At 38.1% G+C, this 15,660-nt stretch overlaps 1 protein-coding gene across 3 annotated transcripts in view; it reads left to right on the top strand.

Annotated features, from left to right (window-relative positions):
* Positions 1-813: 813 nt before the first annotated feature.
* Positions 814-15,660, top strand: part of LOC127868395 (heterogeneous nuclear ribonucleoprotein A3 homolog 1-like) — a 46,723-nt gene continuing 31,876 nt past the window's right edge. For 2 of the 3 annotated variants that reach the window (XM_052410143.1, XM_052410144.1), the window contains exons 1-2: positions 815-972; positions 9,835-9,908. In XM_052410143.1, coding sequence (XP_052266103.1) covers positions 9,857-9,908 — 52 coding nt within the window. In that variant the 5' untranslated portion in view covers positions 815-972; positions 9,835-9,856. Of the gene's footprint in view, positions 973-9,834; positions 9,909-15,660 lie in introns of all 3 variants that reach the window. The other variant, XM_052410145.1, reaches the window with a different exon arrangement.

The raw sequence follows: 15,660 nt of genomic DNA on the forward strand, positions 1-15,660 counted from the left end.
TTTGCCCACAGATGGAAATAACAATACGATAGATAAAGCAAAGTTAACTGTTGAATAAAAAAAACGATATTAAATTATGTGTCCAGCAAAATTTGCGAGAATGTTTTTGATTTTGCGAGTCGGTATTAAAGCTGCTCGCAATGTTTTGCAAGTAGAAAAAAAAATAAATTCGAGCCCTGCTAATAATGCGAAATAAGTCACGAAATCTGGCGTAACACCCCGTAATTGATTTAGGTATAATGCAGCTAACAACTGCACAAAAAGACATTCGATCGCTGTCTTTGATCGCATTGATTATATTTCATCAACATCATTCAAAATCAACGCCATATATCATTTTAAAAGATAATCCTTGTTTATAAATGAACTTTGTTTTAATATATTTATTTGGTAAATTAATTTCATATTACACTCAATATGTTCAGCTTCTTATATTATTGAATCAACAACTTATCAATTAACATATTTATGACATGTCTTTGTATCGAGTTGCATCCGTTTTCATATGCCATTATTATTTACTTCAGATTTATTCAGAAAAAGTCCGTTTAGAACCTTTTAAATGGCGTAGTACATTTTATTTGCCGAAAACAATTACAGAGAATATAGTTCAAGCCATCGACGGTTACCCACGTTCGACCCATTCCACTACTCTCCATTTATCGAGAGAGTAACTGGAATGCTGGAGAGTAACGGAATGAATAAGTCGTGGGTATCCGACGATGAGTTCAAGCCTGCAATCGTAACACTTCGTCCATCTCCGGATTCTCCGTAAAGAGTAGATTCCTTATGCAATAAAAAGCCGGTTGGATCCAGAGTGTTCAAGCCTGATATATATCAGGCGAGCTAGTTCAATTTTCTTGCTGTTATTTAAATCCTGGGCTTCCTTTCACCTCATTTGTACGTACTTCCTGAACGCGCGAAGCCATTGTAAAAAGAATAGAACTAGGTCTTCTCATATCTTGACTGTCTGTAAGTATTCATACAATGTTGTTATAAGCGATATAATCGTTGTGAAATTGAATGTATTGTGTTCATGTTCAAAATTCAAAATACTAAATGTTGGTTTTAGATCTCCACGAAACCAAATATCGTATAATTCCCTTATTTCGAGCATAACCTAATTTCGATCACTTTCGCAGCTCTCGTGATGACCTCACACGCATGCGCTCCGAGTATATTGTTTCACTAACATTACACTGTTATTTATTAAAAATGTTTAATTTTTCCCAATTTCCGGGTCTATTGCGGATATTTTTCAAATCTAAAAGACACAGGCTGTAAAATATAAAGCGAAGAAAAATCATGGTGATAGAGGACAGACATTGTTCAAAAGTTCAGTAGTTCACTCTGTTTATTTCTATTTTTGTTATTTGTTTGAAAGAATTAAACTTGAATGCAAAATAATAATGTGTTGCAGGGAATAAATCTACATGCGCGTCCCGCGTCTATGACGCACAAATATCGAAATAGTCGCATAGTTTTGAAATATGTGCGTCCACTCGGACGCATTGCTGAAACAAATCCAGCGATTTTTTTGTCCAATTGGGAAAAGTACCCGTACCGGTCCAATTGGAAAAAATTGAGTTGTGAAAGCCTGAAAATTGGGAAAAATCGAGTTGTGAAACCCTCAAATTGGGAAAAAGGTGTATTTGATTTTATGCTCCCAAATACTTTAAAATTGATAACTTAGTGTTTTCAAGCTGTCAACATTATATTTACCTAGGTTCAAACCATAGAGCTGCATAGGGAAACTAACAAAATGATGCATTTACCAAAAAAAAAAAAAATTTTTTTTTTATTTTAACCTTAAATTGGGAATTTTTTGGACAGCAATTGAGAAATTTGTAGTTTTTTCGTAATTGGGAAAGTGCCGTTTACGGGTACTTTATAAAGAAGGAAAAAAATCGCTGAAATCTGTTAACGCATACGAGAATCACGATAAGTACGAACCATCTTGGGTCAGCGTTTTTTTTCCCCAAAGGGGAAAGGTACCTGTACCCCTACAATTGGGAATTTTTCGAGTCGTGAAATCTTCAAATTGGGAAAAAAACGAGTCGCGAAATCAATGAATTGGGAAAAATTCGAGTCGCAAAATTGATGAATTGGGAACCTTTAAAATGCATGTAATCTATCATTAGGGGCTATATTCTGCATCACAAAGCATTTTAAACTCTAGGTTTTGACAGAAAAACTACAGTACGGTTATGATATTTTGACTATCGTATCATGTCATGTGAAAATTGTGTTATTGCCACTTCAGTTAGAATGTGCCCGTCAATTGGAAAAAAATATCTTCCAGTGGTAGGCATAAGCACTGAGGTTGCATAAAAATAATATTAATAATTTTGTTTTAGCCCTTAAAAGTCTTACAAGCCCTGCAATGTTTCATGTGAGTTAAATTAAAAACTTAAAAACTAAACAAAAACAACAACAATGGATCTTGTACTGGTTTGACATCTTTTAACAATAGACAGTGAGAATAGTCACACGTAACCAAAATGAGTTTTTAGAGTGGAATGCTTTAACAATAATTTTCAAAGGTAAGTCTTATATTTTGTTTTGATTTTTTTTTCAAATCATCAAATAAGATATTAAGATCATCTGCCATGAAATGCTTATGTAGATGTTGTAAATAACTATAGGATTTTACACCCATGTCTCATTATTTTTAATTTTATGTTAAACTTTTATTTGTTTATATCCGTATCCGAATAGTTACTGTCCGGATTTGACACTTAAAAAACTATACATAGAAGTAATATGCGCATTTAACTCAATACGGTTACGTTTTTTTTAAATGTCAACGAAAATTTAGTGTTGAGAAAGTTTATTGATGTAAGGAAGACTGGTCTTAGCGATGGAATTCTTTCACGGGAAATATCGATCACTCGTCGCGGTTATGTAATCCATTCACATTTTGCACAGCGGTTAGAGTTGCGCCCCATTTGAAAAGTTTTGTTTACTTTCTACGCAACAATGTCCGGCGAAAATAAATGGCCGAAAATGAAAGGCTCCACAATATCAAAAGATATTTCCAGCGAAAATAAAAGGCACTGGCTATTGGGAACGGCACCTAAAATCGTTCGGTAGATATCGAGATTGGGAAAGGTCCGGTGCTAAAATTGGGAAGCCTCCGGTAGGCTTTGGGAAAGGTACCGTTCCCCGGTACTAGTTAAAGAAGGAAAAAAAACGCTGTGGGTATGAGTCAAAAGTGTAGCGATGAACGCTGAGTTTAACCGAATGAGGCTTAAAGACGGCAATAATACTTTTGGCTCTAGTCGAGCAGCTGCTGTATAATTTGAACCAATTAGAATCGACCTTTTAAATAGAGTGTGTTATATTTTCTAGAGTCCCCGGATAAAAGCCTGCTTTAACTTTTTGTAACTTAGTCATAAATAATACAGAAAAATGCCTCTGAAATAAGGTGTTAAAGCTAAATCCAAAAAAAAACAAGTAAACGGCTCGCAATTTGGACATTAACAATACTATTATCAGGTTCGCAATTCCGATGTTAACACTAATATTATTATTGACTTGAATCAAGTTGAAATGTTGTAACAGGTAACATTTATGAAACAGATATTATAGCCTATGTGAAGGCAAACAAGATAGTGATAAACCTGATTTTGTTCAGGGTTTTCCCCAGGCCATTTAAGTGCCCCTTGCCGGGGCGCTTGAATTTCGAAATCCGAGTCCCCGGGGCGCTTGAAATTTTCAGACCTGTGTGTTTTTCAGTGAAAGAAAGTGGAGATTGTAAAAAAACAACAAAGGTTTCTCTACCAGTGTATCAATATTCCCTGTTTTAAAAGAGCACACAGTACCTACTTTCACAAGTAATCGCCATAAACACCACATGGGGTAATGGATAATTCACTAATAAGAGAATAGCATGACGCGCGTATAGATTATTCTAGCCAAATTACACAGTCATTTAAATGCTGACAAGGATGTATCAGGTAACTTTCCAGTCGTGACTCTTGTAATTAATACAAGAAATTAACTGAAAGAGGTAAAGAAATAATTACTTATAGCGAGTAAGTTGTGCAAATAACTCCCGGTTACAATTATGCGATAACAATTTAATTCCAGTTCATGTATTTTTCATCATGTCCATTTATAACGTTTTGCTGGCATTTATTCGACACGAAATGCGTTGACAAATTTTCTTTGAATTAATTACGCACACTGGTAAATTTTTCGTCCGATAATCGATACTTAGAAGACTGATGATGGCAACCGGCCGTAATCCTCGTGAATTTCATGCATTATTCCGTCAAAACATTTATTCGACTTAAGTATTTAATCAAATTATCATTAAATTCATAACGCAACTGTTAATATTTATTAAAATCTCAAATGGAAATAATTAAATTTGTCATCCGATACCCTTTCCGGTATGTCGACGTTAACGCGTTTTTAATCCGAAACACACTTCCGAATGTAAATGTTACGGCAATGTTAAAATATTCTTGCTTCAAATTAGTAGTGCAAATTTATTTTGTGTCGAATCTTTTTTCAATTAAAAAGAGCGCGAAAATTATGCAGCTTGTACAACGTCGCGTGTATTGTTTTAACAAGCACACAACACGTCAGAGGATTGACGCATGTTCAGAGGCAATATTTCATCAAATCTATAAATAGTCACTTAAAATTTATTTGATACTATTGAAAAATGGCAAGGTTTGTTCAAAAGAAATAATTGAGAGCTTTTATCGTAAATATTTACCAGAAAGTGATTTATTAAAACGGCATAAACGGGATTATCGGATAATAAATAAAAACTTGAATAGTAGTATGTATGCAGTAATAGAGTCGGGTTGAAACGGATGTATTGATGAATCGTTTGAGTAAGGATTTTACTGTCAGTACGGGAAAGTTTTAAAACAATTAAACAATATAAAAAAGTATATATTTTTAAATGACCGGGGGATTTTTTGAAGAGTTATAGCGCACCAAATGACGTCTTTTGACACTGTTTTTCTTAGAGTTAAAACGCACCACAGAGCGTTAATGGACACGTTTAATTAAAAAAGGTCAACATCGGGAGGGGACACCCCGCCCGAACCACCCCTTTCAGCCCGGGGCTCCTGACAAAAATCCTGTGGAAAGCACTGTTGTTGTTTTGGTTTGAACATGTTTTTGAGATTTTTTTTAAGTTTAATGCAAAATATAGTTATTGAGCTAGTGTGATTAAGACTCGCTTTCTTCATTACTTGGTATATTTCAAAATTTGGGACCCATTCTTTTTTAAGGTGGACTCTTTAATTTTACCCTGGGACTCATTTGTCTAAAATCTGCGAGTTCAAGGGACTCGTAGATAGTAAATTCTAGATTATTCCCTGGTGTTGGGCAGGGCTCCAGATAAGGTTTTGTGAAATTCTTAAATTACTACCAGATTTTCAAAAAGAATTCTTAACTCTGAAATTGTATTCTTAACGTTTTGGAAAATAATAATTATTTTTTCTAAATGACCTAAAAATAAATAATAATGGTTATTTTCATGCAAAAAAATTCAAAATAAGCATACTAGCAACTTTATTTATACGAGTTCAACAGTGTCTTTTCAGTATTATACAATTTTATTTTTCCAATACCTTCATAATTATGCCCAAACTGTGTTTAGATTGCATGCCTTAGATGAATTTTAAATATTTCATATTTAAAACGGCTCTCCCCTTCAATCTTATCAACGATTAGCCAGGGGACTTGTCCCTTCCACTCGTTCAATGTTTTTTTGTGTGTTTAAGTTTGGACCCGTCGTTTCGCGTTTTTGTTTAGCTTTTCCGACTGTGTCGGCAACTGAACATACAACATCGTATAAGATCTTTTCTATAATGTCTTTCTAAACATTTAACTTCGGCTCACTTTGCGTACAATATGTTAAACGCGTGTTTTTGGACGCTTTGCAGTTTTTTAGGACGCTCTCTGGACGCCGCCATTGTTTTTTTGACAGATATATACTGTATACGCCGCTTTTATTGGTCAAAATGCGCTTTGTTAAACAAACCCGATAACCATTCTATATAAGCACCGCAAAGATCTTTAATACACGAAAAGAACTCATTAAAATTGATACGAACCGATGTAAAAATAATATTCGTAACTTGATTTTGTAATTCTTAATGGTACGACAAGATTTTAAAATAAATACGTAACGGACTTGAAAATAATTCGTTATTACGAAAATACAACCCTTATCTGGAGCTCTGTTGGGTATTTCCAAACCCTTGTTGCAATAATTCAACTCTCAGCTTTATAACCCAATGGGTTGCTGATAGTTGCAATGCGCTCTCTCTTGTCCATGGGTGCAAAATGTTATCAACAATGCAAGGGTTAAGGAGCACTGAAACTGCAAGAATTTATTAAATTTTAACTGTCTAAACCACAAACTCATCCAAATGGTACCATTCAAGCAATAAATAATTGCTTTTTATTGACTTAGTTTTTCTTTCATACGCTGTATCCAGGGGTTGAAGAATTTTTCCAGAGCCACTCGCCCTGCAGGGCGAGTAGGCCAGACAATCCACTCACCCTTCACTTTAATCTACTCGCCCTGCATTAAAAAATAGATATCTATATTTATAGTTATGATCAACCAGAACCTTCTAAACCTACTTAACATATAGACACTAAACTGCAAACAAATTATCTACATTATCTGATGGATTATATTTGCTTTCCTTACGTTTTCTGCACCTCTTTCCTTATCTCAATTCTTTCCGCTTCTCGTTTTGACGACCTTTCTAATTCTTTCTGTTCCCTGTCGCCACCACCTTGCAGATATTTTAAAATAGAACCCTTTTCCATTTTAATATTTCAGACGAACTATTACTGAAAGACACGCTTGATTGGCAAATGGTTACAATATGGTAAATTTTGCCTAAGGCTTCTGATCACGAAATTTGGAATTATTCTGTTTATTAATAATTATTTTTTTCTGTTTATTTTTAATTAAATATAAGAAGTATTATAATTAACCAGTGATGTATTATTGTTGAGTTGATATTTACATTAAAATTCACGGAATGACCAATATATTTAACAGTTTTATTAACCAGGTTTTTAACCAGGTTTACCGAAGGAAAAAACTGGTTATTAGATTGGCGAATGCGGGCGGGCTGGCTGGCGGGCTGGCGGAATAAGCTTGTCCGGGCCATAACTATGTCGTTCATTATCAGATTTTAAAATCATTTGTTCACCATCATTGGACGGTGTGTCGCGCGAAATAATTACGTCGATATCTCCAAGGTCAAGGTCACACTTTGAGTTCAAAGGTCAAAAATGGCCATAAATGAGCTTGTCCGAGCCATAACTATGTCGTTCATCGTCAGATTTTAAAATCATTTGGCACATTTGTTCACCATCATTGGACGGTGTGTCGCGCGAAATAATTACGTCGATATCTCCAAGGTCAAGGTCACACTTTGAGTTCAAAGGTCAAAAATGGCCATAAATGAGCTTGTCCTGGCCATAACTATGTCATTCATTGTCAGATTTTAAAATCATTTGGCATATTTGTTCACCATCATAGGACGGTGTGTCCCACGAAAGAATCACGTCAATATCTCCAATGTCAAGGTCGCCACGACTAAAAATAGATTTAAAAAAAAAAAAAACTTACAAAGGGGGTTAATTTTTTTTGGTCATTTCAAAAGTTCAGTTTGAGTTTTCTCCCTTTATCAGATTTTTTTTTCACAATGAAAACCTGGTTTTGTGACAATTTTGTCCCTTGTTCACTTTTAATCGATTAGCTAAGAGTACTGACAACGACGAAAAGAGCACAGCCGATTTCCAGAATTATTTTTACTGTGCCCGTGACGTCATATTTTATTGTCAATACGAAAGTGCAGTTTCTTTGTGTACTGAATATATGTCTTGTTCATTCGAAAAATTGTTCGCAATTTGTATCGATGTGGAAGGAGTTCTGGAACTGAATTTATATTTTTCAACTTGAAAAACTGCACTCGCCCGGTCGGTCGAGTATTTAACAAATTTTACTCGCCCGACCGTCAACTTCACTCGCATATGCGAGCGGTCAAGTGGATTCTTCAACCTCTGGCTGTATCCGCCATATTGGAAAATTAACCCAATATTGATTTTGTCACAGTACACCAATATTTTGCATGTCGGGTTATGTGATGGAGCCTATTAAGTCGACAACAATATCGAAAATTTGACACAGAAAAACTGTTTCAAATTTCAACATAAAAATGTCATCGAATAGCGTGTAAAACATTGTCGTATTTATAAGGGTGCATGCAAAGGATAACGTCCGTACGTTGCCGTTCAGGTAAAGTTAACATGTTTATTAAGTTTATTCATTATTTTTATCAATATGTCTCAAACGACATCCGTTTAGTAAAGTGCACGGATTCTCTGCGCTGTTTATATAGGGAGCCATACAGGGTTGGCACCAATCGACCGCCCCTGGTTTTAACCGGCGGTTTTTACCGGTTAAAACCGCCCCGGTCAATACTCCCGAAGTGGTCATTACTGGTCAATACTGGTTGATTGAACTTTACCCCCAATTTTAATTTATATTCCATGCCTAATTAAACAATATTGATAATATAAATTAAACAGACATGTTGCCAATAATGTCTTAAGCTATTAATACCCACTATTTTATACCTGTTCATGCAATTTGTAGGCCAATCTCTCAAAATTTTGCAAATAAGTCAAAGTTGGTCAATTTGATTTTTCTGGTTGATTGAACTTTTTTTCAATTCTAATGAATTATGATGCTCAGATAATTCTGTGCTTGATTCAACAAGAACTTGTCAATTACTGTGTATGAGTTGTTCCTCATGCCCCACTGTCCCCACAGTCTTCTAACAGTCTTCTCACCTATACAGGTTGGGGTACCCAAAACTGATAATAGGGCATTAAATGGCACCTTTTTGACACAATCCTTACTTGTCATGTATTCTTGCATTGATTTCTTTAAATACTTTTTAAACAAAATAGTGAAAAAAACTTTAATTTTTATTGGTATAAGAAAAAAAAACATAATAAGAAATAATTATTTAAAGAAAAAAATAATTGAAAAAAAGAGCAGACCCACAATTGGAAAACATTATCTGTTGGCAAAATCAAGAACTTTGATTGTTTATTTATTGAATACCAATTGAACTTTTTAATATGAAAGGGAAAAAAACCCTCTCAATACAAGAAGGAAACAAGTTAGAAGTAACTATTAAATTAATGGCAAGTACAATGTAATCTTCTTGTGTGAGTGATATGAAATAGCCTAAGGGCAGATTTGCTTAATTGTCAATATCAGAGACATAACACTGCATGCATTTTATTACCAACTAAGAGGCCAGATTTATAACCCTAGAATACACAAGAGTTCTGTTTGTCCATCTGCTTATCAAATAGATATATCAATAGATACGTGAAATGCTATGGTACCTACAATAGTAATAATACTTTAGTAACAGATGTGATACACTGAGATAAAGATATTGCCTTAGTCCTTATGTATATGAGGCTGTTTCCATAAATAATAAAGAAGTAACTTTTTACAGCTTTAAATTTTTTTTTTTAAATAAATAACTCAGAAAAAAGTTTATCAATTACAGAATAATTATTGATTTAATATAAAATGGCTCCTTTGTAATGTTTAAATGCTACAATTTTTAATTGACCAGTAATGACCAGTATTGACCGGTTTTAACTGGGTTTTGACCGCCGGCCCGGTCAATACTCAATTGACCGGTCAATATGCCAACCCTGGGTGCATATGGACTCCCAGAGCCGCCATAGCAAAAATTATCAGGCTCTGGGAGTCCGTTTATATGGACTATTCCAAACCCCATTCTTTTTCAGTTGTTTTGCCTAGTTGCTGAAAATGGCAACCCAAAATGGAACTGAAGAAAAGAAGCCAGGCATAGTTCGCAGAAGTAAGTGTCTCCAGTTTATATGTTTGCATCAGGTTTGTTCCTCTGTTATGCAAATCTCTTGTGTCTAAAATCCATCCACCAGATTTTCCTCCCCTCCGACTACATTCACACCCCTATTAATAATGTCCAAAGAAAATGGCTTTGTTTGAATATATTTACTACATAATTAGCTCACCTGAGCACAACGTGCTCATGGTGAGCTTTTGTGATCGCCTTTTGTCCGTCGTCCGTGGTGCGGCGTCAACATTTGCCTTGTTAACACTCTAGAGGCCACATTTATTGTCCAATTTTCATGAAATTTGGTCAGAAGATTGGTCTCAATGATATATTAGATGAGTTCGAAAATGGTAACGTTTGCTTGAAAAACATGGTTGCCAAGGGGCGGGGCATTTTTCCTTATATGGCTAAAGTAAAATCTTGTTAACACTCTAGAGGCCACATTTATTCAGGGCTTTCCACAGGCCATTTAACGATCCCTCGCCGGGGCGCTTGAATTTCGAAATCAGAGTCCCCGGGGCGCTTGAAATTTTCCGATCAGTGTATTTTTCAGTAAAAAAAAGTGGACATTGTAAAAAAATCAAGGTTTCTCTATCAATGTATCAATATTCCCTGTTTTAAAAGAGCACTCGGTACCTACTTTCACAAGAAATCGCCATAAACACCACATGGGGTATGGATAATTCACTGATAAGAGAATAGCATGACGCGCATATCGATTATTCTAGCCATATTACGCAGTCATTTAAATGCTGACAAGGATTATCAGGTAACTTTCCAGTCGTCAAACTGTTATGTTTATCGTCCAATCGGTTACGCGAATGCTTATGAGGGCGGGGTTAACTATCGACAATTATTTTTGATTGATGTCTGGAACGAAGTAAGAGTTTATCGCAGCTTGATTAGCAAGTAGTTGTACCATTTACGTAATATAAAACTGGTAATTAGTACAGTACAGTACATTAAAGACGGTTTCGGGCATCATCATTGCACCTTTTTACTGTAAACAAGTGTTACCTATGACTCATAATTAATACAAGAAATTAATTGCAAGTGGTAAACAATTAATTACTTATAGCAAGTAAGTTGTGCAAATAACTCCTGGTTACAATTATGCGATAACAATTTAATTCCATTACATGTATATTTTATCATGTCCATTTATAGAACTGATTAACCTCGTTTTTCTGACATTTATTCGACACGTTATGCGCTTAAACAAATTTTCGTTGAATTAATTACCCAAACTTGTAAATGTTTCGTCTGATAATCGATACTTAGAAGACTGATGATGGCAACTGGCCGTCATCCTCGTGGACAACGTGAACATCATGCATAATTCCGTCAAAACATTTATTCGACTCGTAAAGTGTTTAAACAAATTATCGTTGAATTTATAACGCAACTGTTAATTTTTATTGAAATCTCAAATGGGAATAATTAAATGTGTAATCCGAAACCCATTCCCGTTAGTCGATGTTAATGTGTTTTTAATCCAAAACACACTTCCAAATGTAAATGTTACCGCAACGTTAAAATATTCTTGCTCCAAATAAGCAGTGCAAATTTATTTTGTGTCGAATCTTTTTCTCAATTAAAAAGAGCGCAAAAATTATGCAGCATGTACAGCGTCGCGTCATTTGCATAGAAAGCGTTTTAACAAGCACACAACATGTCAGGGGTTTGACGCATGTTCAGAGGCAATATTTCATCAAATCTATAAATCATTATCATCTTATCTTCGCCTGTGGTCCCATCTGGGATATAGTACGCCAACCAGCTTCCTCCAGGCGTCTCGGTTCTGGGCGAGTTTCTCAAGCTGCCCCCATGTTTGGCCCATCTGCTTAGCATCTGCATCCAGGTCACGGCGCCAGGTGTTTCTAGGCCGCCCTCTTCCTTTTCCCTTGGGGGGTTCCATGTGAGGGATTGCCTTGTCGTATTGGATGCAGGCTTGCGAAGGGTGTGGCCTATGCACCTCCAACGTCTCTGAAGGATGTCTTCTTCAACTGGCTGCTGGTTTGTTCTTCCCCATAATTCTTCGTTGGAGATCTTGTCTGGCCAGCGGATCTTGAGGATCTTCCTGAGGCAGGTGTTGATGAAGACCTGTATTTTCTTTATGGTGGTGACAGTGGTTCTCCAGGTCTATGCTCCATAGAGGAGTAGCGGCTTCACGATGGTATTGAAGAGCCTAATCTTGGTGGTGACGCCAATTACACTGGATCCCCAGATGTTCTTCAGCTGATGGAAGGCTGCTCGTGCTTTACCGATGCAGGTTCTGACTTCTGCATCCGTTCCTCCCTGGTTGTCCAGAATGCTGCCAAGTTAGGTGAAGCTGTTCACCTCCTCCAGCGCCTCGCCTTGGACTGTGATGGTTGTGTTGTTGGATGCGTTGGTCCTGAACACCTTGCTCTTCGCTTTGTTGATAGTGAGGCCCAGTCTAGCTGAGTTGTCCGCTACCATGTTTGTCTTTTCCTGCATCTGTTGTTGGGTGTTGGAGAGAAGAGCCAAATCATTGGCAAAGTCAAGGTCTTCCAACTGTTCCCAGAGTGTCCACTGAATTCCATTCCGCTTCTGCTCTGTTGATGTCTTCATTACCCAGTCTATGGCCAGCAGGAACAGGAAAGGTGAGAGTAAACAGCCTTGCCTCACACCAGTTCTCACTTCAAAGGCATCCGTGAGCTGTCTGCCGTGAACATTTCTGCAGGTCATTCCCTCATAAGACTTCCTAATGATGTTGGTGATCTTTTCTGGCACTCCCTTGTGTCTCAGAAGTCTCCAGAGGGACTTCCGGTCAACGCTGTCGAACGCCTTTTCATATTCAATAAAGTTGACATACAACGGCGAATTCCACTCCAGGGATTGTTCCAGAATGATGCGCAGGGTTGCGATCTGATCCGTGCACGATCTCTCCTTTCGGAAGCCTGCTTGTTGGTCACGGAGATGCGGGTCTACTGCGTCTTTCATTTGGTTCAGTAGGATGCTACTAAACACCTTTCCTAGGATGGACAACAGCATGATTCCTCGGTAGTTGGAGCAGGAACTGAGGTCGCTTTTCTTGGGAAGCTTGATGAGGTAGCCCTCTTTCCACTCTGTTGGGATTTCTTCTTCTTCCCATATATTGCTGAAGAGCGGTTGTAGTAGCTCCACACTGGTCTCCACGTCAGCCTTAAGCGCTTCTGCCGGTATGCTGTCAGGTCCTGCAGATTTGCCGTTTTTCAATTGTTTGATGGCGCTGCTGATCTCTTCCTTTGTGAAAGTGCAGAATTTGATTGGCAGATCGCTTGTAGCTGGCAGAATCTCCGGTGGGTTCACCGGGGCAGGCCTGTTGAGTAGCTCCTGGAAGTGCTCAATCCACCTCTTTTTCTGCCCTTCATCATCTGGTATTACTCCTCCATTTTTGTCCCTTACTGGCCTCTCTGGCTTGGCAAATTTTCCTGCTAATCTCTTGGTGATGGAGTACAGGTCTTTAGTTCTGTTCTGATAGGCTGCCTCTTCCGCCTCTGTTGCAAGCATCTCTAGGTAGTTCCTTTGTCTTCTCTGATACTTCGCCTGACGCTCCTATTTGCATTGGTGTTCTCTTCTTGTGCTTTCACTTTTGCGGCGCGTGTTCTGCTGTTGTTTACACTTGCCTTCTTTTCTTGTCTTTTCTCAACTTTCTGAAGCGTCTCTGCTTTCGTCCACTCCTTGTGGGTGTAAGACTTGGGGCCCAGTATGTCTTGGCATGTTGAAGTCACTGCTTCTTTTACGTTCTGCCACTTCTGCTCTATTGCCCCTTCTTCATGCAACTCCACTAGGACATGGATCTTGTTGGAGAGAGTGACCTTGAACTCTTCTTGCTTCCAGGTGTCTTTCAGAGTGGCAGTGTTGTACCGTTGGCGTTGGTTGGGCCCCCCTGTCCAACTCTTCTTCAGCTTTAGTTTCAATCTGGCGACAAGGAGATGATGGTCCGAAGCCACATCTGCTCCTCGCTTGACACGTACATCATGAAGAGAGCTTCGAAAACTCCTTGCGATGCACAAGTGGTTAATCTGGTTCTCCGGTGACAGTTCTGGTGACACCCAAGTTGCCTTGTGTATCCTTCTGCGGTGGAAAACACTTCCGATGACCAGGTTACTTGTGGCGCACAGGTCGGCAAATCTCTCCCCGTTGTTGTTCATCTCGCCTAAGCCTTGCTTTCCCATGATCTCCTCATATCCTCGGTTGTTACTGTCGATCTTGGCGTTGAAGTCACCCATTAGAATAATGATGTTTCTCTTTGGTCTGTCTTGTATGATGGTTGACAGTCTATTGTAGAAGTTGTCCTTCTCATCCTCTGTACTTGTCGTTTGTTGGGGCAAAGCACTGGATTATGTCCATGTTGATCCTCTTCTTCTTTGTAAGGAAAGAGGCCGTCATGATCAGAGGTCCGTGTGCCTCCCACCCGATGAGCGCTCTCTGTGCCGACTTGGAAAGCATTAGGGCTAATCCCTGGGTGTGTGCTGCATCCTCCTACTCATGCCCCAAGAACAACAGTAACTTACCGGAAGTCAGTCGCTTCTTCCCAGAGCCAGTCCATCTTGATTCACTGATCCCTAGGATGGTGAGGTTGAACTTCCTCATCTCTGCGGCCACCTGTGCTGTCTTCCCGGTCTCATACATGGTTCGGACATTCCATGTACCGATGGTGGTAGTGGTCCTGGTGGAGATGATGGTCTTCGGCATGATAGCTTCCAGTTGACACTGGCTTTCACCGTCCAGCGTCATACGTCCTCCAGCTGGAGGTCCACCTTCTCCCAGGTCCGTGATGTCTGTTGTTATTCTGTTTGGCGTTTCTGTAGCAATAAGGTTTCAACAGGGTAGGGTAGCTAGCCCTATGCCCAACCCTTCTCCTTTTTCAGCGCGGGCTTGGGACCGTCCTTGGCGCAGTTAAAAATCTATAAATAGCCACTTAAAATTTATTTGATACTAAAGAAACATGGCAAGGTTTGTGTTTAAGAAATAATTTAGAGCTTTTATCGTAAATATTTACCAGAAAGTGATTTATAAAAATCGGAATAAACGGGATTATCAGGTAATAAATAGAAACTTGAAAAGTAGTAAGTATACAGTAATAGTCAGGTTGAAGCGGATGTATTGGGGAATCGTTTAAGTCGGAATTTTACTATCCGTGCGGGAAAGTTTTTAAACAAATAAACAATATAAAAAATTGTATATACATATTTAAATGACTGGGGGATTTTCTTGAAGAGTCATAGCACAACAAATGACGTCTTTTGACGCTGTTTTTCTTTGAGTTATAACGCACCATAGAACTTGAATTGACACGTTAAATTGAAAAATAATCAACGTCTGGAGGGGACACCTCTCCCGAACCACCCCTATCAGCCCTGGGGGCGCCTGACAAAAATCCTGCGGAAAGCACTGTTATTGTCTGATCTTCATGAAACTTGGTCATAAGATTCATCCCAAAAATTTCTTGGACGAGTTCAAAAATGATGCCAGTTGGTTAAAAAACATGGCCGCCAGGGTATATTGTAAAACCTTGTTAACACTCTAGAGGCCACATTTATTTTCAGATCTTCATGAAACTTGCTCAGAAGATTGGTCTCAATGCAGTGGTTTTTTAGCTCAACTGAGCACAACGTGCTCATGGTGAGCTTTTGTGATTGCTTTTTGTCCGTCGTCCCTTGTGCGGGGTCAACATTTGCCTTGTTAACTCTCTAGAGGCCACATTTATTGTCCAATCTTCATGAAATTTGGTTAGAAGATTGGTTTC

The sequence above is a fragment of the Dreissena polymorpha genome, chromosome 2 (genome assembly GCF_020536995.1).
Source record: "Dreissena polymorpha isolate Duluth1 chromosome 2, UMN_Dpol_1.0, whole genome shotgun sequence".
Classification (NCBI taxonomy): Eukaryota; Metazoa; Mollusca; class Bivalvia; order Myida; family Dreissenidae; genus Dreissena; species Dreissena polymorpha.